Source organism: Vicia villosa, linkage group LG5 (assembly GCF_029867415.1).
Source record: "Vicia villosa cultivar HV-30 ecotype Madison, WI linkage group LG5, Vvil1.0, whole genome shotgun sequence".
In the NCBI taxonomy this organism is placed as follows: domain Eukaryota; kingdom Viridiplantae; phylum Streptophyta; class Magnoliopsida; order Fabales; family Fabaceae; genus Vicia; species Vicia villosa.
This window is the reverse complement of record NC_081184.1, coordinates 173,077,587-173,100,708: the sequence shown is the minus strand read 5'-3', so window position 1 is coordinate 173,100,708 and position 23,122 is coordinate 173,077,587. Positions and strand designations below refer to the sequence as shown.

At 34.0% G+C, this 23,122-nt stretch overlaps 3 protein-coding genes and 6 non-coding genes across 11 annotated transcripts; 8 read left to right on the top strand and 1 right to left on the bottom strand.

The window, feature by feature from the left end:
• The first annotated feature begins 1,053 nt into the window (after positions 1 to 1,053).
• LOC131604021 (vacuolar fusion protein CCZ1 homolog B-like) lies at positions 1,054 to 6,134 on the top strand. 2 transcript variants are annotated; one of them, XM_058876509.1, is made up of 10 exons: positions 1,054 to 1,356; positions 1,444 to 1,537; positions 1,900 to 2,083; positions 2,175 to 2,213; positions 2,324 to 2,433; positions 3,148 to 3,243; positions 3,347 to 3,805; positions 4,875 to 5,030; positions 5,244 to 5,473; positions 5,780 to 6,134. In XM_058876509.1, the coding sequence occupies exons 1-10, from the start codon at positions 1,181 to 1,183 to the stop codon at positions 5,808 to 5,810; spliced, it is 1,575 nt and encodes a 524-aa protein (XP_058732492.1). In that variant the 5' UTR covers positions 1,054 to 1,180; the 3' UTR covers positions 5,811 to 6,134. The 2 variants fall into 2 exon arrangements, with proteins under 2 accessions (XP_058732492.1, XP_058732493.1); XM_058876510.1 differs by lacking the exon at positions 2,175 to 2,213 and having other exon boundaries at positions 1,056 to 1,356; positions 5,780 to 6,128.
• Positions 6,135 to 7,687: 1,553 nt separating this feature from the next.
• On the top strand, positions 7,688 to 10,778 carry LOC131604020 (uncharacterized). 2 transcript variants are annotated; one of them, XM_058876507.1, is made up of 6 exons: positions 7,688 to 7,825; positions 9,737 to 9,791; positions 9,898 to 9,916; positions 10,023 to 10,103; positions 10,191 to 10,295; positions 10,374 to 10,778. In XM_058876507.1, exons 2-6 carry the CDS (start codon positions 9,787 to 9,789, stop codon positions 10,488 to 10,490), a joined length of 327 nt encoding a protein of 108 aa, XP_058732490.1. In that variant the 5' UTR covers positions 7,688 to 7,825; positions 9,737 to 9,786; the 3' UTR covers positions 10,491 to 10,778. The 2 variants fall into 2 exon arrangements, with proteins under 2 accessions (XP_058732490.1, XP_058732491.1); XM_058876508.1 differs by lacking the exon at positions 7,688 to 7,825 and adding an exon at positions 9,477 to 9,627.
• Positions 8,133 to 8,218, top strand: LOC131608436 (small nucleolar RNA Z159/U59). Its single transcript, XR_009285697.1, has one exon. It is a non-coding gene; the product is annotated as a small nucleolar RNA Z159/U59 (small nucleolar RNA).
• On the top strand, positions 8,585 to 8,670 carry LOC131608438 (small nucleolar RNA Z159/U59). The gene has a single exon (XR_009285699.1). It is a non-coding gene; the product is annotated as a small nucleolar RNA Z159/U59 (small nucleolar RNA).
• Positions 8,747 to 8,830, top strand: LOC131608439 (small nucleolar RNA Z159/U59). Its single transcript, XR_009285700.1, has one exon. It is a non-coding gene; the product is annotated as a small nucleolar RNA Z159/U59 (small nucleolar RNA).
• Positions 8,978 to 9,061, top strand: LOC131608435 (small nucleolar RNA Z159/U59). Its single transcript, XR_009285696.1, has one exon. It is a non-coding gene; the product is annotated as a small nucleolar RNA Z159/U59 (small nucleolar RNA).
• Positions 9,262 to 9,345, top strand: LOC131608437 (small nucleolar RNA Z159/U59). The gene has a single exon (XR_009285698.1). It is a non-coding gene; the product is annotated as a small nucleolar RNA Z159/U59 (small nucleolar RNA).
• On the top strand, positions 9,522 to 9,603 carry LOC131608440 (small nucleolar RNA Z159/U59). Its single transcript, XR_009285701.1, has one exon. It is a non-coding gene; the product is annotated as a small nucleolar RNA Z159/U59 (small nucleolar RNA).
• A 2,779-nt stretch (positions 10,779 to 13,557) lies between the features above and the next one.
• Positions 13,558 to 16,464, bottom strand: LOC131604018 (uncharacterized). The gene is made up of 7 exons (XM_058876506.1): positions 15,800 to 16,464; positions 14,871 to 14,957; positions 14,715 to 14,759; positions 14,543 to 14,638; positions 14,352 to 14,453; positions 14,025 to 14,179; positions 13,558 to 13,927 (listed from the first exon to the last, which is right to left on the bottom strand). The coding sequence occupies exons 1-7, from the start codon at positions 16,364 to 16,366 to the stop codon at positions 13,846 to 13,848; spliced, it is 1,134 nt and encodes a 377-aa protein (XP_058732489.1). The 5' UTR covers positions 16,367 to 16,464; the 3' UTR covers positions 13,558 to 13,845.
• Between the last annotated feature and the right edge of the window lie 6,658 nt (positions 16,465 to 23,122).

Genomic DNA, 23,122 nt, shown 5'->3' with positions numbered 1-23,122 from the left:
TGTGTATTGTAGGTGAAAAATGGAGACCTCATTGAATTTGATAATAAGTATTGAATTGGTGTGATGATGTTGGTATTTGAATGTGTAGGTGAAACTAAGGTATGACTTTGATTAAATGGTAGGTTTGTAGAATGGTTAACACTTAAAATTTGTGTGCTGATATTGCCATTAAAGTATGTGGATGAAACTAAAATATGAGCTTGTTTAGGCGATTAACTTGTAGATTGATTAAGGGAGGGAGGGTGAATACCTATATGAGGTGAGATATGTAGTGATGAGTTTTTAAAAAATGATTAGGAAAAGGGAAATGGTACAGTGTAAGTTGTGGTTGGAAGAGTTGAGGTTGCTGGAAATATGGAATAATAGGGGAGTCTAAGTTCATCGAATAAGACATCCTTAACGATGTATATTCTCCCATCACTGCCCAGACATTTGTTGTGTTTATGGTAATAACATTAGTCTTAAAAACAACTTGAGTGATGGGCAAATTTGCGAGGGTTATTTTGGGCCTGGGTCGATTTGTTGAGTTTTGCGTATGAGTTTTAGTTGCTTATATAAATGGCACAATATGGTGTAAACAACAACACATTCAATAATACTCCTATTTTATAATTCGGTTTCTCTCTTTTCTTTCTTTCTTCTTCTTCTCTCACCTTTCTTGAAAACCCTTTTCTCCCAACAAATGAAAGCGTGGAATACCTGTATTTAGAATAATGCTTTTTTATTTTTTTTAATAATTTTTTCCTGCCTTAGTTTTTGTGTTAGAGTTAAAATAATTAAAAAATTAAACTATCAATCATTCAAAACCCTTACTTTATTAAAAACATTTAAATTTTGTTTTAAAGTATAAGTATGAATAGTTAGACTTTGAGTCTTTGACATGCCGTATGCACATCATTTATTATTAAAGTCTTTTAATATTAAAAGAGTTTAATAATTATGAACTTACACTATAAATAAATTTTGCACATAATTAAACAAAGTGCTCTAAAGATAAAATGCGGAAAATGGAAAATAATTTATATTTTTTCGATAAAAAAAAAAAGAAAAAAAAGACGAGGAAAGTGAGTTGGGTGCGTGCGTGAAGAAGGGAAGTTGAAAACATCAAAACACATACACACAGTTAATAGTTAGATCCAAGCAAGGTTTATTGAAATCAAAATCAAAATCGAAAAGGGGAATGGGTTTATCTTCAACTTCAAACGAATCGATTCAATTATGCATCTTCGATTTGCGAAGAGGCCAAAACGAAGGTCAAGAACTCGATAAGATCTTGTTCTTCTTCCCTTCCGGTTTACCTTTCTCCAAACAGCTTTCCGTTATCGGTCTCAGTGAAGGACTCATCACTTTCACTAGGTTTTGCATTTCACAATACCTCAATTCAATTCAGTTCAATCGATTCGATGTTTGCTTATTCCTTTGTTTTCTGTGTTTCAATTGCAGAATTTTCTCTCCTGAAGCTGCTTGCGACTCCATTGAAGCTGAAAGACATTCTCATGTTTTTTATGAACCTGAACCGGATATTTGGATGGTTATGGTTTGTTACTTCTTTGATTCTTCATCCTTATTAACCTCATTTATTGCTTTGCATTATGTATTTTGCTGATCAATGTTTCATAAATTTGTCACATTTTATTTCCTCACACAGATATATAAGTTTACCATTTTGCGCCGATGAAAAATGATTTTGAGGCAATTTTTTCTGTAAAATTGATTGTGATTAAAAAGTGAGTTGAAGATAAAATGATATATGTTTGGATACATTCATGCAAAAGTAGAATCAATACGAGACACATGATGTGTATAGATGTTGAATTGTTGAGTATAGATGTTGTCACGAATTGCTTCACATTTGTGCAATTTTATGTGATATGTATGAAGTTGTTGACTGCCTCGTAGGTGGTGGCGAAGAGCAATGATTCGGAGCCTATATGGAGAGATGATGCATTGAGAAAGGTTCTTAAGGAAATTCACTCCCTTTTTGTAATGTTTCATGGATCTGTAAGAGCTATGCTGGAGAAAGAACCCGGTGGAGGACTAGTCAGACGGCATCTGTATTCCTTTATCATGGATTATTTACGCGGTAAGCTACATGTTTGTGAAATTATTGTATCATGATATTTTTTCACTAGAGTTATGATTCAAAATATTTCATTGTAAGTCATAATTGTCAGCGTGTATAGAGCGGTCTCCGTGGGATGATTGCTGCTGTGGTAATGGTTAAGTTGCTGTATCAAATGGTTTCCTTTGGATATGTGCTATCTGACTCATGCTGAAGGAGCTGTCTCTCATACCTTTCTTATGAGTTTTCTCTTTGGGGCAGATTTTCTTGTGGGGAAAAAGTTCCTCCTACCTTCATTCCGTGATTGCTTAAAGGAACGTGGAACTGTGCAGATGCTGACAATAACTCGCGAAGCTGCAATTGAAGTTCAGGTTAGATAAATTTTGAGTTGTGACAAGAAAAACTACAAAACTCATTTAAAATCAGGGCAAAAGAACTTAGAATGTTTTGTGTTGTGTGTACTGGGGATGGTAATATCATATGTTGTATCTGTCTTTCTGCCTTACTCTTTCTCATCTTCTTTTCCTGGCTATAGTAAAGGAGTGCTGTTTACATTTATGTTTCTAAGAGATTTTTAGTTTCAGTATATTGAAGATGACATTTGTGTACTTAAGTTATCTTCAGAAGACAAAATGCTCTGTATGGAGTCAAGTCAACTATATGAAATCTGATCGAAGAGGCTCAGTTGGTGCTTTGGTACCTTTCTAAGTTCACTTAACTTAATGAGTCGTTGCGAAGAAAAGAAAGTTCTGTAGTTATCTAATATATAGTTTCTGACATTCATGAGTTCACTTTATCATGCAAATATATTATCTTCAATTTATCAACGGGAAGTTTTCTAGTGAGTCACTTCACTATACAAATTTGATTATTTAGCTGTCACGGGAAAGCTGTAATTACTCACCGATAGCTACTAGTTGATTATGATGACATGTGGTTTTTGGTTTATATTTCTTGCACGTACCATTAAGTGTTTAAACTTTTCAATTGCTCTTATCTAAAATGCATATTATTTCTCATCCCGCACTTTGGATAGATTTTGGCTTGTTGCAGAAATCCATTTAATTGACCCCTTGTTTTGGCAGTCGCTTGTCAGGGCTTTCGAATCTTCTGCTGTAAACACTCCCTGCTACTCTTTGATTTTATTTCAAGACCTATTGGTGTCTACAACACTATCTCCTGTATGGTTTAACTCTCAAGTTCAATGATTTTTTTTAATCTTGGTACGGTTGTTTGTTCATTCATTAAATCACTTATAACCTTGACTTTTAACTCTTTTGTCAGGATGACACCATAAACTTATTTACATATGCTGTGCTAAGGTTGACTCCGCGTGCTCTATCTTCTGGAGGAAGTTCATGGTCCTACTTACGGAAAGGAAATGTTACATCTAATGTTGTCACCGAGACTAATGTGACCCATCCAAGCTCTATGTCTGAAAGTTTTTATGGATCATCTGATACAACACCTGGGGAGGATAACAACTATCATGTTGTGAGACCCTTGCAAAGTGACAAATGGTCTAAGGGAAAAGATGGTTATCTTGTCACTGATTTATGGGGTGCAGAGGTTGGCACGTGGGTGTTTGCTACTCCAACAGTCTTACTTCAACAGACCGGAGAGAGAATGTATCTTTGTGCTTATCAACATAGAAGCCTTACTTTGATGCTTCTTATTCCCATATCCTCCATACCTAATGGAGAGCAAGGGGTGTCGGCAGTGAAGCAACAAGTTCTTGAAAATGTTAGTTTCTATTATAGTAAATATTTTTCTTAATGAATTCTCGGAAGTTTATACACATAATATGAACTGGCACATAGTGAAACAAAACATCTGTCTTCCATTGTGTTAAATTTTGTCTGGTATCTCTCATTAGGTCAGGCCTAAGTCAACCTCAAAAAGTAGCTCATGGGGTGAGAATTTCTCAAGCCTTGTGAGTATTACTTTAGTCTATATGGAATTTCAACACATCCCTCATGCATAAGACTGAATATCTAAAGCATAAACAAATGCGAGTGGCTCAATAACAACACCTCTCAGACCTATGATTTGACATCTTGAGCATGGACAAATATGGGTTTCGACAGTACGTCTAGGATAGACTCTAACACTATCATAGAATTTGGGCTAGACAAAGTTCAACCTTGAAAGCTAGCTCATTCAGTGAAATTGCCCGAACCTTATAAGGACTAACTTGGCCTCTCTAGCTGATTTTAGATCTCAACAAACTCTTTGCATATTGAGCTAATAGGATCCCTATTTTGTGAGGTGTAATGCCTAAACATATCCTTTGGGGATTAGTTGTTATCCCTTCTGTTCTGTTCTCTTTCATGGAAAGAATTTGCAATACAGGAGAACAATTGAAACAGAGAACTGCCTTACTATTTTCTTTGAATGTTATTATTAACTGTTTATTTATCCTCTGTTATTTTATTGAATTTTGTTTTAGTTTTATTATGATTTGTTTGAACTACATTAGTAAAGTTTTTTTTTTTGCGGGTGTAAGCAGTGCAATATTATTTTGCTTTTTCTCGTTTGCCGAGTGTTGCTTTTTGAGCATGGTTGTGATATCCGATAGTATATAATGAAGCATGTTTTTGAGAACCTTGATTTTTGAAAAGGGTATTTGAGAACCTTGTTTATAAATACTGATGGAACTTTATGCCCTCTTGCATTATTGTCCTCTAATAAAGTATGTGTCATGTTGAACCTGTGGATAACCGGTAAATGGTTGTCTTTTTAACCATTTGGTGTTATTGAATGTATCTTTTTCTCTGAACATCTACTTTTCTCTGCTGAATGAATACATCAGGCATCACTTAAGATATTGAAAATTGAAGAGAAACTATCCAAAGGATGGGGTGGTGAAAACGCATATCATGTCGGTGGGTACCGCTATTTATTAGTGGATGGTGATAGAAATGTATCCAGGGCTTCTCCGGCAACAAAAGTTACAACTTTAACTAAGGTAGAGTGTTGGTATTTTTGCATGTTATTATAAACTCAAATATTTGTTATTCAAAGTTCAACTTTACTCAAACTCTAGGGATCAAAATTCTAATGGAATTGCTTGGTGGTTGGCGCTGTAAAATTTTCTCGCGGCCAGTGCTCTCATTGCCTGCAAAGTAACTAACTTGAAAATATAAAACGGTTTAAACTTTGATTGTTAAACCTTGTACAGGAGTCCTTACTTGCCATGAATAAGCTCAGGCAGGAGGTTGAGTTGGAGAAGAGTCGAGCAAAACTAGATGACGATAATTGTGAGAAAGATCTAGAGATTTGCATAAGAGCAAAAAATAATGCCTGGGTTATTTCTCGAGTTACAAGAGGGAAGGAGCTGTACATGGTTCTAGAGAAAGCCAATGAAACCCTTCTTTATGCCTCAGATGCTGTTGAGAAGTTTAGTAATAGGTATTCTATTGGTTTCCTATCATTAATTGTTGTCTTACATTCCTACACACATAAAAGTAGAAATTGTTGTAATTTTCCTGATTTCAAGTTAATAACCAATTTACCTGCTTGACACTATCTGCAATTTATGAGTTTGTGGTTCGAATTGCAACAATTTCCTACCGAAACTTGTTTCTCAATTTAAGAGAACAAACTTGGCAGGCCTGGGAGGTTTTGTTACATTTAACAAATTCCCTATTGTGGAAGAGTATCCTTACATCAATAGAAAAGCAAGTTCTAATTTTTGTTTGTTTGAATATTTTTCAGGTATTGTGATGGAACTTTTTCACTGGATTAAGAACCTAAGTATGTGCAAATGGAGGAATAGGAAGTTTAGCGGTTTTGAGACCTTGTTTTCCCTAATAAGGTCGAAAAATTTTCCACTATTGAATTTTCTGACCTGTAAATTTTTAGAAAGTAAGAAAAAAAAAATTCTGTGTGTACATCTTTCTGTATATTAAGTGTAACTTTTACTTATAAAAGGGCTCTGCCAATTCAAACTGTCATCAATAAGAAAATTTTTGAAATTCCAATTCGAGAGTAACTTACTGAGAGGAGTGTTAAGCGACACTCTATAACACATATTTTCCCGCACACTTTTTTTATCAGTTAAAACACACATTTTCCAGCACACATTTTTTATCAGTTAAAATTCATATGAATTTCACAATTTAAGTGGTATCAATGTGAATTTTAAGTTTTTAACAAATACTAAAAGGAGTTTGTTAGAAAGTTATGTTGTTATATCAATTCAATTTCCTAATTCAAGGAATTTTTTTAGGGGTTTTTATTCCACCCTATAGTGTAAAGAAATACCCTATGAATTTCCAAAAATACTTTTGAAACCAGAAATATATTTCTGGTACGCACCGCATTTCCGGTATAAACCGGAAATGTATTTCCAGTTCCTAATAATAAGTGTTGAATCTCGTTGTTTTGGTGCTTAGGAACAATAGCCACATCAGTATAAACTCTTGAAACCACTAATGACCCATCAACTAGCTTTTGAAACCTGAGTTTCATTTTTTGAAGGCAATAGAATCTGGTCTTCTCCATTAGAAAGCAACATATTTCTAGAGGCTTTTGCAAAACGACAAGAAGGTAGAACGGCAATAATGAAGCATGCGGGGGGATCAAGGTTGAAACAAAGGAAGCACTGACTTTGAAATAGCTCGTGAAAATTAAAGAATAGTAATATATTTAAAAAATAAAGTGTGAGGTTACAAAAGCATATGGTGGAATAAAATTTTAAAATTTTAAAATTTTCTTTATTAATGTGTGTCCTCTATTAGAGACTCAAAGTAAAATCTTTTCTAAGGAACATCTACTCAATAAAACTCTAAAAAAACAAAATATTGATTCTGAACACAAGAAAACTGTCCAAAATGCACTCACCCCTTACACACTCCTAGCTCTAAAATGCATAAAATGCAGGCGATATAATTTTCCATGCAACCTCTTACAAACCATCTCACATATCACATATGTAATTGTAGAAATAATATAATATATATATATATATATATATATATATATATATATATATATATATATAATATATATATATATATATATATATATATATATATATATATATATATATATATATATATATATATATATATATATATATATATATATATATATATATATATTAAATCATGTGTAAGATCGAAATATTAACATAAAATATATATAATAAATCATGTGTAAATATTAACATAAAAACACCTATTTATAGTATCGCTATGAGTTTAAAGGTTTTTTTAAAATTAAAATTGTGTTTTAATTGGATACATGTTTGTGATTGATTGACAGTGTAAAAATATTTTAGACTGTCAGTTCATATACCTTTTTTTCTTAACATAAAAACACCTATTTATAGTATCGCTCTTTTGTTTTAATGATTATTTATTTAGGAAAATTAAAAATATTTGAGTTTGAGAAAATTTAATTTTTCTCATAAAAAATTTTAAATTAAAAAAAAATCAAATCCCTCAAATATTTAAAATTCTATATGGTTTAAATGAGAAATCCATATACTTTGTAGGTGTAGGAGTAGAATATGTAGGGTAAGAAGAAGAATTTTGTAACTTCTAATAAACTGGGCTTCGATAAAATTAGGTTTGGGCTTCCAACCCAACATTTGAAAATGGGTCTTGACACGAAACTAGGGTTTTGAATCTTTGATCCGTCAAAAACAAAATCGCAATAGAATTAGGGTTTTAAGATTTTATCACTATAAAGAGTAGCGAGCGTAGTAGATCCCAATCGGTGTTCTTGCTCGTAGCTCTCGTTTTTTCCAGATCTGAGGTATATTTCTCCCTCTCTACTTGCTTGCGTACTTTCAGTTCATGCCATTTCTTTCGAATTCTTGCATCTATCTGTGCAAATTGTTCCATTACTTTCATGATTACCGTGTTTCGTTTTTTGTTGTAGTTTTCATTGCTCTTCAACATTTTCTCTGCATTAACTTCACTGTGTTTGCTTTTATTCAAGTTTAATTCACCGATTGAATATGTTAACATTCTTGATTTTGGATTCAGCTATGTTCAAACTTTTTTTCTTTCAATTTCTAGGGTTTCATTCTGTTTTCAAAATTTTAAAACCAGTGAAATAAGTCTCTGATGATGTTTAAAACAATATAACTTTCGTTCTTCTGAGTTATCCATGCGGAAGATTTTTGGAGACCTGAACTGAAGAGACTTTAATTTTGTTTAATTGTAGGGATAGTTTCTTGATTGTTTCAAGCTTTATTGTTTGATTAAATCTTGTGAAGTCTATACTTCTTGAAACCCTTATTCTAACAAATTCTTGCATCTATCTATGCAAATTATTCCATTACTTTCGTGATTCTTTGTTGTAGTTTTAATTGATTTTGAATTTGTTCTTCAACATTGTCTCTGTATTAACTTCATTTTGTTTGCTTTTATTCCAGTTTGATTCACCATTGAATATGTTTGACATGCTTGCTTTTAGTGTCAGTTATGTTCAAACTTTATTTTTCTTCCCCCAATTTCTAGGGTTTCATCAGTTAATTCTGTTTTCAAATTTTTAAAACCAGTGAAACAAGTCTCTTAGGATGATCAAAAAGAAATAACTTTCGTTCTTCTGAGTTATCCATGCGGAAGATTTTTGGAGACCTGAACTGAAGAGACTTTACTTAATTTATTTATAGTTGTTTGTTTCAAGCTTTATTGTGAAGTCTGTACTTCTTGAAACCCTAATTAAAAAACCTCTAAGGATGATTAAACTAATAACTTTCGTTCTTCCGAGTTATCCATGCGGAAATTATATGGAGACCTGAACTGAAGAGGTTTTTTCAATAGTTTTTCTCTTTGTCTCATGTCTTCTATTTCATTTTCTTTGCAATTTATATTTGCCTTTAGCTGTTGTATTTGGCCTGTTCCAGTTTGCTGTTGTCTGCTCTTATTTGTCAGTGTTGTGACACCCAACTTAAATGTACTCTCTAATGATGATCAAACTTATAACTTTCGTTCTTCTGAGTTGTCCATGCGGAAATTATATGGAGACCTGAACTGAAGAGACTTTTGTCAAATTTTGCTTTCATTTTCTTTTGTGTGCAATTTTATAGAATACAATTCTTTTGTTTACTATATAGGTCATTGTATTAGGATGTTCTACCTTAGTTTGATTGTGTAATTTCTTGTTTGCTCAATGTTATTTTTTGCTGGCCTTGGTCTTCACATGTTTAAAATCACATTTTGCCTTGAAAATCTGTTGCTAAATCCTCTGATGATGATCAAACTAATAACTTTCGTTCTTCTGAGTTATCCATGCGGAAATTTTATGGAGACCTGAACTGAAGAGGCCTTTAATGTTTATATTTCTCATTGTATTGTTTATAATTATTTTTATTTGTTACAATTTATTTTAGATTTTTGTAATCAGTTGCTAAGTGCTATTGTTGATTTTCTATCTTTATTTTTATTTCTTGTTAAAGTTCTGTCACATGAAGTCTTTTCCTGCCATGAAACACCTAAAAATAGCCTCTGAGGATGATCAAAAATAACTTTCGTTCTACTGAGTTGCCCATGCGGAAATTACATGGAAACCTGAACTGAAGAGGCTTGGCTTTCAAATCTTGTGTTGTAGTATGATTTTTATTTGCTATTTGTAGCTGATTTAAAATTTTATTTTAGTACCGTGTTTTCTTGTTCCACTTAATCATTATGATTGATTGTTTGTTCTTGCTGTTGTCAGTTTCAACTTTGCTAGAAGAATTTGACATCTGCCCCATACTCTTTTCCAGAATGAGGTATGTAGTCTCTGGTTAATTGTTTTGTTAAATCTTCTATAATTACCATCTTATTTTGTTTGCATCTGTCTAACAAGTTTATTTGTTTTCTGTTTTAACTTCTCAGCCGTCCAATGGAAGAAGAAGTAAGTTATTTAACTTTCAATGATCTTTTTGATCAATAGTTTACACATTATTTGAGGGAGAATGAGGATGGTTGTTTAATATTCTTTATCTGTTTGATTGTTACAGCCGGTGGGGAAGAATGAGGAAGAAGAGTTCAATACTGGACCACTTTCTGTACTCATGATGAGTGTTAAAAATAATACACAGGTATGTTTATCTCTTGTATTTTGTATATCACATCGATTGTGAGTTCAGAATGTATTTAATTTGTCGTTTAATTTGAAACTTTTACAGGTACTGATAAATTGTCGCAACAACAAAAAGCTTCTAGGTCGTGTCAGGGCATTTGATAGGCACTGCAACATGGTTCTTGAAAATGTCAGGGAAATGTGGACAGAGGTATGTCTTATCCATTTAAATTTGCTCTTATACTTCTCTAGTACTTGTTATATTAGCTGAATTTCATGCTTGTTTCAGGTTCCAAAGACTGGTAAAGGAAAGAAGAAAGCTCAGCCAGTGAACAAGGATAGATTCATCAGCAAGATGTTCCTTCGTGGAGATTCTGTCATCATTGTTCTTAGGAACCCAAAATAAGCTAGTATTACCATGAGTATATGTTGCAGTTGGATCTTATTTTGCCTTAAAGTCTTGGTAATTAGGCACTGTGGACTGAAAAGCCTTCAGTTTTTATTGATATATACTGGTGAATTTGGGTGGACAAGGCTAGTGTTTTGTGGATCTTTTTTAACATGTACAATTAAGGAGTGTATGTAACGGTTTTAACTCTGTAAAGAGCCTGTGTTAAATTTGTACTACACCACCAATTTTAGGCTATTAATAGTCGTTCCTGCTACACAATAATCAACATGTTTTTTAACGTGAGTTTTTCCATCAACATATTCATTTTTTAACAGAAAACTCAATTATGGTGTGTTAAAAATGCATGTATAATGTTTAGAAAACCTTCCATCTCTTTATAAAATAATTGTTTACTGAGTAAATAGAAATTTGATAACGAAAGTTCTTAAGCGGAAAATATGTTTATAGTAGTAGTATAGACATCCAGCAGGTGCCGGCTTGCAGTTGTGTGGTTTTACCCAATGACATTATTGGTCGACTCAACAATGACAATTTAAGTCTGCGTAAAATTTATTTTGTTTAACATGTTACATTGTGTGTTTGGATTGGAAGGATAAATTTTTCTAACTGAATAGTCATCTACGTCTAATGAGTTCTTCATTTTGGTAAGTGGCTTTGGTTGTTGTATGTGAAATTCTGGGCAGTAAGCAGGATCCCTTTTAATTCTGGTTGATTTTAAGCAGTTGGGAGGCGCATTAGTATTTGGAATTAGTTGGCAAGGTTTAGTCCAGGTGTTTGGACAAGGTCAATGTTTGTAATGATACTAAGAGATAAAGTAGGTTGTTGGGATTGTGTAGTAATAATAACTGGATCGTCAAACAGAAAAATAGCAGTATTATTATTGTCAAAATCAAAATCATAAGAAAATTGAGAATAAAATATATTATTATTAGCGTAAGAAAACAAAGATTCATACAAAAAAATCTAGAGATGCAAATTTCTCTAGTATTTAGATAAAAATAGACATTGTTTTGGTGCCAACTGCCAAATTTGAAACTCAAGATGATGCATTTCTTAGCTCAAAGTCAGATGTAACCTATATGAAGGGAATGAAGGCAGCGATGTAACCCAAATTTGAAACTCATGATGATGCATTTCTTGGCTACGTATGCTATATATCCACATTAGAACAATATCGTTAACTTGGATAATAAAGCCCAAGATGTGAAAATTGCAGGAAAGAAAATGGGAAAAGGGAATGAAGGCAGATGAGTTTGCACAAGAAGGAATGAAAAGCATGTGTTAGTTAGCAAGTATATAGAGGTGGAGGAAGAGAGAATAGGGGCGTATAAAGAATTTTGATCTGACTTGTCGGATCAATACCACGCCAATTTTCAGTGACACTAGATGGCACAACAAACTGAGATGAGAGATAGAATTGACGATTTGGAGGAACAGATGGGTGAAGTGAAAAAACACTACAAGCGTTAGCTCAGCAGATGCAGCTACAGAGCTTCGTTCGGACTGAATTAAGTAAGGAGAGTGAGAACCTTGAATCCTAAGAATCCACAGAAAAGGCTTTGGGCATTTGAGTGGTGGAAGGGTGTTAGGAGCTTTCACAGTGATGAAGTGGCAGAAAGGCGAACTAAGGGCCAATGTTTCAAGGGTGGTGATAAATTCCATCTGACTCTTTACAAATTCCATGCGAACAATATGTGTCTTAGTTCTGGGGTCCAGAAAAGTATGAGTGAAAATAGGAGAAGTTAGCCAATGATTGATGATGGTGGGGCTAGAAATTGCAATTGCGTTGTGTCTCAAAATCACTCAAATAACTGCAAAAAAACATCAAGTTGGGGGATGGTCGCGAGGATATTACGAAACAAGCATTAACAACATAACAACAAAAGTAAGTCAATGTTTTGTGGCTAACAGAGCTACATGCAGATTTGGTTGTCAAAAAGTAGACTACTAGGGCCACACCATTTCTGGTGAAGAATGGTCACTTGATAAAAAAAAATAGTGCATTATGGAGTGGCCTTTGACTGAGTTGATGAACAAGGACAAATTTTCATGGAGACAATGACTTTAGTTGCTTTCAATTAATTGAAACAAATCATGACCACTTCCCGATGTTGGCACCGAATTTTTCTGTGCCATTTGAAGTGGAGTGTGATGAGGCAGGGAGAGGAATATGAGCTGTGTTTATGCAAATTAGGCAACTAATAGCAAAGCTTTATCTAAAGAGAACCTATCCAAATCAGTATATTAAAAGGAGTTGATGGCCTTATTCCTTGCATTCCTACTATTTATTATGCAAACCATTTGCGGTTTATAGAGACCATAAGAGTCTGTAGTTTTTTTTTTTTTACAACTGAGAGTATCCTCCTCGCACCAACCGTGTTGGTTGGCCAAGTTTCTTGGCTATCAATTCGGGGTGTACGAAAATAAAGATGTCAAGTTCCTTGGCTACCAATTCGGGGTGTTGGAAAGTAAAGATGTAGATGCTCTATCCAGATGTTATGATTAAGTTGATTTAGCATATCCCTAATATCCTATCCTAATTGGTTCGGCAATAATCAATTCTACAGGAAAATGGTAGCAAAATTGAAAAGGGATCCTAGTGTTGTTTGGGAAGACCTTTCCTTAGAAAGAAAGAGAAGGGTGCTTGTGTTTAGTCCAACAAGAGAATAAAAGAGATTTTAATTGAAGAAAAATACAAATTAGGTTTTTCAGGTAGCTTGTTGCATTAGATTCGAAACTAATTTAAAGGTTGAGATTTGCTAAAATAAAAGATGTAACACTTATGTCTGCACCCGATTCTTGATTCTTCTATCTTTTTTTATTTACAGTTTCTTTTACCCTGCCTTTAATCTTTTCTTTTTCACATTACCCTTGACACTGTCCTCCAAAGTCCAAACCCAGTTAGAAGATAAATTGCATGGTGTTTCTTAGATTTAAATATTTTCAAACCCATTAAAATAAATTATTGTAATTTACTTCTTATTAAAGATAAAAACAATGATTTATAACATTATGTGTGTTTAGTAGAATAAATGACAGAAAAGGGGGTAGCTAGTCAACATATTCTCACTCCCAAAATCAAGGAGTATTAGATGATATATTTCACATGCCATAACCAATGCTTGTTATTCATTCCCACATGGGGTGAACTACAGAAATTATGTAAATAATTAAGGCCATGAAGAAGAAATAGTTCAAGCTAGTGAATTACCAGATACTTGAAAAATTCTCTTGACTAACTAAACCTTACAAAAACTAAGAATAACCCCTACCAACAAGCAGATACAAAACTGACTCAAAAGCTGCGGCGGCGTAATTTTGAGGTACCAAAACTTTGATATATCAGAACTCACAGCAACATTTCGGCGATCTGGATTGCGTTAAGTGCAGCTCCCTTGCGAATTTGATCCCCGCAAACAAAAATGTCCAACCTGTGTGTACAATCCACCATTGATGTAAAATGATCATAATGAAGTGCAAAACTGATTGAAAACTGATACTAATATATTGTAACAGAAGAAACTATACCCTTGATTCCCATCCTGAGATAGGTCACGGCGAATTCTGCCAACAGCAACGTCATCCTTGTTTGACACTTCCAATGGAGTAGGAAAATTATTGGATTCACGGTCGTCAATTACTACTACACCCGGAGCATTCTTCAAAATATCTCTTGCTGTGTCCTGAGGATATTAAAACCAAAGAAATTCAGTTCCGGTATCATAACACATTTCTTTGTCCTGCATAACCATGATTGTAGGCATGCACAAAATGACATGACCCTGCTTAAATGTTTTGAATGTAAAGCTATGTGATCTTTGGGCGACAACATAAAGATAAAAAAGCATGGGCTACCTCATCGAGGGGCGTCTCAAATTGAAGATTTACGCTCTCAGCATGAGCCCGCATAACAGGAACTCGTATACATGTTGCCGTGATTTTAACATCCTTGTCGCTCTGGAAAAAAAAAAAGTATAGTGAACTAAGGTTAAAGAGTTTCATAACATGATACATGAAAAAAAATGCAAATAAACAACATAACCTACCCAAATCTTTCTTGTTTCCTTGACCAATTTCATTTCTTCTTCATTATATCCGTTTGAAAGAATAGGCGCATTATGTGAGAACAGATTAAAAGCATACTGCAAAATAGTAACTTCATCAAGAAACATTTGTTGAACTTAAAATCACAAGAGATGTACAAAGAGCATCGCATACCTGTCGACTAAATATGTTACATGTTGGTGGTTTTCCTGCCAATACCTACATACAAAAACAAAAAGAACAAAAAAAACTTAAAATTCATGATCAGAGGCTCGGAAACCAGTTTCCCCTCACATTAGTTCCATGTAGAATATGCGATATGGATCAAACCTCGCGAGTTTGCAACTCAAGTTCTTCCATTGCAGCAGCACCAGCACCACTAGCAGCCTGATAGGTACTAACAACCATGCGTACCACCTGCAACATTTATCAAATCAAACAGAATAAAAAAATGACACAAATACCAAAATAAAATCACACAATAAAATAAAATGACATCTAAACCCTAGCCCTATCAAAGAGTATACACCATAAGTGTTTGTTTGGTTTCACTCTATAATGAAGCAAAATTGATCCTCCAATCAATATTTAACTTCAAATTAATTGTTTGACTAAGTGTGTGTTTGGTTTTACCGTAATAAAAATTGATTTTGAATGAATTAATTAAAGGTTATATGAGGTTAAAATCAATTGTCGAAGCAAAACTTCCAAATTATAGCTTCAATCTAGAATCAATTTTGCTCATATCCAAACATGTCACAACCAAGTCTACACCTCCGAAATCAAATTTGTTTGTCTCCTCCATATAGCAAACTATCTAAACCTAAATAACTATATTTCAAATCACTCTTAACTATAATCAATTTTGCAGAGTGAATTGATTCTAGTTAAAAGTGAGTGGAATGTAAATTGATTTATTTGACTAAATTTCAATGTAAAAATCAAGTTTAAATTCAAAAACTATAAATTCTAGCTTTAAGAAGAATCACTTATGTAGGGAAATTCAGTTCTACTTTAGAAGACCCAAACACCTCAAAATCATTCCAAACTCAATTTTACAACTCTAGAATTGATTTGTACTCTTCCAAAAGCTAAACCAAACATACACAATCAATTTTACAAAATCACTTATTTCAACCAAAAAAAAATCAATTATCAAAAAGAATCAACTACCATTTCCAACCAGAAATCCTATTCAATTCAAAAACCAGTTACAAAATCGCACGAAAATAAAAACCAAAAGTAGAAAAAGATTAAACCTTAGCACGTCGATGAAGAGGAGTAGCAGCCACCAAGCAAATAATGGTGGAACAATTAGGATTAGCAATGAGAGCACCTTTTCCCAATCCAACCCTAATTCCAGCCATGGCTTCCGGGTTCACTTCAGGTATCACCAACGGCACATTCTCATCCATTCGAAACGCGGAGCTATTATCAACAACAATAGTTCCTCTATCCACCGCAATAGGCCCAAACTTCTTGCTGATCGATCCACCGGCGCTGAACAGAGCAATGTCGACGCCGTTGAAGCTCTCCTCCGTCAACTCCTCTATGACATACTCTTTGTCCTCGAACGTTAACCGGCGGCCGGCGGAGCGTTTGGATGCCAGCATTTTGATGGAGCTGTATGGGAAGTCGCGCTCGGAGAGGACGGAGAGGAACTCTTGGCCGACGGCACCGGTGACGCCGACGACGGCGAGTGTGGGCGCGTTTTCTTGGAGAGACATTCGGACTCTTGTTGGAGCGGCGGCATATTTGGGTTCGGGTCGGGTTGGGAGGGTGGCGGAGAAGAAGTGGTTTTGGCGTAAGAGAGAGAGTGAAGCCATTGGTTTGGTTTGGTTTGGGGTTTAGAGATTCTAGAGAGAGAAAGGGTTTTATAGAGAGAGAAAAACAGAGGACGAAGAACCAGTGTGACAGGGGTAGAATGGTCTTTGTGTATTGTGTTTGATTATAGTATTAACTGTAGTTCATTTTTGTTTTTATGGGTTAGTGGAGAAAGCAAGTTTGATTTAATAATATCACTAAAAGGGTGATTATTGAATTAGTAGTGTCTTTTCTAGAAAAAGAAAAAGTAGAATGAATAATTAGAGTCAATACTGTTTATGTTTTTTCTATGGAAAAAAGCTTGAATAATTTATCATGTCATAAAACAATAATATGTAAATAATCTTAAAGATTGGTTTAATAATGTGCTAAGAAATGTAAGCACTCCGGATATGTGTCGCGGAGCATTCTAAGTTTTAAATTTAGGGTGCAATTAGGTTATATATGGAGTATCGGTTTACGAGAATATTTTGGTTTATAATTAAAAGTGGTTGTTTGGCAGTAATTTTTTAGATAACTAGTAATAAACTCGTGCGTTCGCACGGGTTCTGGTATGGGACGCGCATTTATTTAAGTTGTTTATCTGTGAAAAAATAATAATTGAATATATAATTAATAAAAAATATTTTGATCAGTAACTACATGTCCCGTTAATAATCAATATTTTGATCAATAATTTCATGTTTCCGTGTATAAATATTAGTTTGATCAATAATTTCATGTCTCCGTCAACCTTAAAAAATATTTTGATCAGTAACTTCATGTCCCGTTAATAATCAATTTGATCAGTAACTTCATGTCCCGTTAATTATCAATATTTTGATCAATAACTTAATGTTCTCGTGTACAAAAGATTTATTAAAACATAATATTATTTTAGCATCTTATTTTATACACTAAAACTAACTTAAAAAATATTATTAATTTCATTTTAGAAGCATAAATTTTCTTATATATTATACTCTTTTTAAAATCCAAAATTGTAAAAAACTTTTTAGAACTATAAATTGAACCCCAAGAGAAACAACACTTATATAAATTGATAAATAGAAAAGTTAAATTTAAAAAACTTAAAAATAAAGATTGTGATATAAAATAATATGTATTTGCTGGGCACATCCTAACTAAGTACTTGTATGTGATAGCCATTAACTCTCAAATGTATGAGTTTCATCACAAGATTTGAAAATGCAATGTATTTGACGGGAAATGCCCCAAGTATAAGAAAACAATTATTTGAGAAACCTGAGACTACTCTTTGACATTATGACAGTGTTTAGTTACTATCAAAAGAACATAAAAGGATATTATCATCGACAAATTTCTTTCATTTCATTTTTATGATAACTTCAACATTATTCCAAATTGAAATTTGTTATGCACCAAACTACAATAATGAAAAGCAAAAGTACTTCACACAATTCATAACTCTGCTAGAACATGCCGCATTCTGCTAAAACTTCTCATACTTATTGAACAACAGGTGCACAAAACCACTGCCAAACATTCAACTGCTGCAAGACTGAGGTTAAGTACCTATATTAAAAGAATGTAGCAATACCTAAACCAGTTTCCTTTGGTTTTCGTTTACAGACAGTCAAAGTGCCAGCCTATTTAAACTTCATGTGCTAACTTAGTACATCTTATTTATAAATATAAGATTTTGTATTTAACCAGAACGATTTTACTCTCCTCCCTCCCAAAAATATTAATAAAGCTACCCATAATAAATAATTTTGAAGTATAATTTTAACTATCACGTTGTAATTCAGATCAATTTCAAAAGTAAAACAAAATTTTGCCCTTTGAAAACAGGAGGTGAAGCAACTGTAGGAGCTATCTTCTGCGCTTTGATTCTTTCCGCATCTCTGTCATGTAGCTCTCCATATATGACTTCTCCCATAAGCTTAGCACAAGATCTTCCTTTGTTGCTTCATCTATTAATAACAGTCACCATATCAGTAAAAACACAAATTCTTAGTGCCTAAAGAAGGTTCATTGTGGAGAAATTGTATCACCTATACTTCTCCATCTGTCATCAGGAAGACCAAGGGAGCTTTGTGTGAGATAAGAAGCATCTTCTCAAGAATAAGGCGACTTTTTCACCTTGTATGTCCAAAACCAACAGCCAGACCATAGCAGCAGTTGAATGGAGGACAGAATTAATGAATAGCAACACATAAAGCAATATTAGTTTTCAAAGTTCAGCACTACAAGAAGAGAACTATTCTCAGTCAAGCCTCAGTTCCAAAATGTTCTCAGACAAACTCCTCCACAACACAACCTGCAGACTGAAGTCACGACGCAAAACTTCACATCATCGACATCAACACAATAGAATCAAACTACACTACGGAAACACAAGTAAGGAGAAGTAGAATAAATATGAGAGAGTAACCACCATTCAAAATCAATAGGAGATCGAAGAGTGAAACCTGACTGATGTGCCAAACAGAGTGTATAATCAAAGTATCCCACAAATGAGTTGCATCATAACACCTTTACGTTTCAGCTCAACATAACCAAACTTAATAAAACAAAATCACTTTCAAAAGAAATCAAATTGAAACGACTTACTGTATCTCATTTTCATAAGATTTTGATTCGTGTTGTAGCACTTAAGACCAATCTTTCATTTGATGGAGCCCACACAACTTCGCCAACACTCAAAGATTTATGAATTCCTTTGACAGCTTGTACCTCTCCACTGTAAAAACAGTGTCGTTATAAGGATTTCTATCAGTAGATAAATATAAAATTTACTATTTAATGAAGTTAAGCTATACAGAAATTGCAGGCTGCCTCTTTCTCGCATATGTTCGTTCCTCCCCAGTCATCATCAAATACTTCAAATACTTCCATGGATGATGACCAATCAATGAACCATCAATTTCCATATTAAAAAAAGAAAGCATCCATGCCTATAATAATGGAAAAAGATAGAAACAAACACTACACCACCATGCATTTGTTTCAATCATTTGGATGCCTTAAGGCCTGGTGATTTGGCCAGGCTAGTTGTCGAAGACATAATACGCAACCGACTCGATATTACTGTGAAAGATGGCCTGGCTGCTAGATTTGGTGCCCAACATTGCTCCATCAGTGTCCTCCATTCAAGATCACAATAATTCGGAATTGTTGGTCTTAGTGTGTTGTTAACAATTCCACCTGCATAAACATATACCCGACGAAGAAAGTGGTTAGCTCAAATTATCAATGAGCTTTGGTTAAAGTCAATATCAAAAAACCAAAACATATTTGTAGCAAATAAAGTGATTAGTTTAGACATTTAGTAGAATACATGTAAGAATGCTTATATCTATTCTATATTCAAATATTCCATGTTTATTCTACATCTACCTTAAAGGACTTGCCTCAATTTTTATTAACAGAAGTATGAGAACCTTACCTATTCTATATTCAAATTTTAGTGAGTTTCATCAGAGTAACAAATCATGAACATACAAAAACAACTGCACAGTGGTACAATCAAAATTCATTTTGCTAGACAAAAGTAATGTAGTAACATAGGGTATTCATTTATTGCAAAAGCATTTAGTCACTGTCGTGGAAGCTTGGTCATATTGGATCATACATCTATTGTGTTCCCTTTGTTGCAGCTAATGAATGCACTTACACTCAAGCAATGGTATGAAATCCAAGAGTTGTATCATGATTATCAGTCTGCAGCCATGGCTTAATAGGGACACCGTTTTTCAGGTTGTATGCAACTCTTAAGAGAATGGCCACTTAAGTACATAACTTTTGCAGGATTCATGTTTAGTTTTATAAGATCCTGCCAATGAAGGGCAAGATCTAGAGGGGAACATTTGATTAACTCTATTCTAGATGCCATATTTATGCCGTATCATAATTAAATGGCGAGAAAAAGTGGAGGACATAATAGTTACACATCTGTTATAATAATATTTTTTAGGTGTAAGTTGTATTTTGACTATAGTTACAGTACGGGCATATGTTCTCTATTATAAGCAACAACCAGTCGTAAGCTTACCGCAAGAGTATGTATAAAAATTTTGAGAAAGAATAATACACAAATATAAACTTATACACACTCTATAGTGTTTTCCATCATGATACTTAGTAGCAGGCCTTAATAGCCTGTAACTAATGTAGTGCTTGGGATCCAGCCTCTCTATAATAGGGTCTACTTACTGCAGAAATTAGCAAAAGCATGAGCATATGAATAGTAAAAGATCTAGCCTTTTCTAAATGAGCTACAAAAGTTAGGTTTTGACAAAGCAGTATCCGCCGGCGTCTGAAGCAGTCTAGAAGATGGTTACAAAATCAACAAAGTGACAATATAGTAAAGCTACATTGCTGCAATGCTTCATTTTCAGCAGCAACAACAACTGCAAAAAGAATGAATATATGAAACCAACAATTACTTCTTCTGTAAGTATAAGAAACCAACCACCACAGAGATGTCAACTACAGCTAGAGAAAAACCCAAATACGGTGTATTCTCCAGCTGCGTCGTGAACTTTTCGAATGACCTTTCTTGGTGAAATCGTAGACGAAGTGTCATATTCACCAATATAATATTTCTCCATGAGTTCTCTTGCACTTTTTCTGTGGCCAGCGTCTTCAAAATCATCGGTTGCATCTCTCCCTTCATAAAAGTCAAAACACAAAGTTTTAATAAGATTGTCATTTCTGATAGTGGATGAAGTTTTTCATGTTTAGTTATGCAATGCATATTAGTGTGACAAAAATAAAGGAAAACATTAGTATGGAATCAGCAAACCAGCATATAGCAAATATTACATTAGCAGAAATTATCACCTCCTCCAAAAGCAAGTAAATTAATGTGAATAATCGTTAGTATATAAAAACAATTACCTGGCCTTTCACCCACATCAAATTTCTTGCTGGATCAATTTTGTAGACCTATACATTTTTTACTGTTCTTTGCTTCCCACCCATTCTCCCAGGCATCTTTTTACCTGAACAGTGAGGAAAAAGTATATTAGCATAACAACTATAGGAGAGAAACATATATGTAAAGAAAATAATTAAAGAAAATTATACAGAAACTTAATCTAACATATTTTAAATATATACAAAAACAGAAAGCTAATATAAAGGACTCCATCTGACCCTTCCAGGAGAATCATGTTGTCCTGTAGAACCCATGGTTCTATGTGCTTTAGAATTCCCATGGGATGCTAAACCTCCCTTAAATCCATACCTCTTCATTACACCCTGAAAACAAAAAAAGATAACTTAAATGAACTTTTGAGTAAATGAAAACTAATTTTAATATCATGTTATTGCCTGATTTACTCAATGGAAGGATTCAACATGAGACAAGAAAAGACTTTCTAAACCTGTTGTTTGGAAGATAACATCAAAATCCGACTTCAAATCATTAATATTCAAGTCACCAAATAACTTATCAATGGAAACCTCGACTTGTGAAACCATGTCTACTAATTATTTGTGTTCTTTTGATGAAAGATCATTCTCCTTGAAATTTACCAGTTGGAAACTGCCTTGCTGTCGTGAATGCTGCAGCATTGATTCAAAGCAGACTCGAAACATCGATAGAAACATTCAGTCTCAGTCGAAGGAGCTGCGGCGAACTGAAATTCTCCTCAATCATTCAAACAGCTGCCTCAATCGAATCGAACCTCCCTTGGACGCGATCAATGACCCCTAACTTAGAATTAACCTGTTGATTTGAACTCTGCATATTGATACTTTGATCCAGACTTTGGTTTCTCACAATTAGCAGCCGCACGCGCCAAGATACGCTGAGACATCACACTCTGGGGTACTTTTTGCAAGCAGTTCCAAGATCCACATTGTCTATAAGCAAGAAAAAGTTGTTATGGGATTTAAATTGAACAAAATTGTAATTTGTATCAGATAGTAGCAGCAAAAAGATCAACGATATCAACCGAATCCATGAAAATATGCAATTATCGAAATATCAAATTCATAATGAATTATAACTTCACTAATCAAGTGAAATTTTTAACACTTGTAAACCCTTTAGCACATAAAACCGGTACTCTAGGACCTAAAAAACATAATTCACTTTCATATAGATAAGTAAAATCAGAATTGAAACAACTATTAATTCAAACATAATCATTTTATTCCGTTCCATTTTATCAATCCAGAACCGCAGAACCGCAGAATTTCAACAATTATGAGCATTATTACCTGATTTAGCACTTGCAATATTCAGTATATCAGGTGTACAACTTGGTTTCTCGCCTGCATCATTCGGTACAGCAGCTGTATGACTCAGTTCAGTCCCTACATCATTCGGTACAACAGTCGTAATATTTCGGTTCAACAGCCATGCAACATGGTTTAATATCCGATTCAGCCAGCACCTACAAAATCACAACCTTATCATCATTTGCATAGCCAAAAGAACTTACATCAAGTATAAAAAGAAGAGCCATAATTGGAGGAACTGCATATCCAAGTCCTTCAAGAACAACATCTATTGAAAGATGTAAACCTCCAAGAGAGTCAATTCCGGTAATCGGATATATAAAACTCCCTGCAACAGCCATGACACCATAAATCCCGGAAACAAAACAACTCATTGAAAACCAAATCGAACAATCTATATTTTGAATTAACCAACAAATTAGAGATGACATTTGACTGAGAATAAAGAAAGAAATTTAACATGAAAATTTAGAAAAAAAAACTATCAATCAAAGAGAAGAAGAACAAAGTGGAAAAGAACTGAAAAAGCAGAGTGAACATAC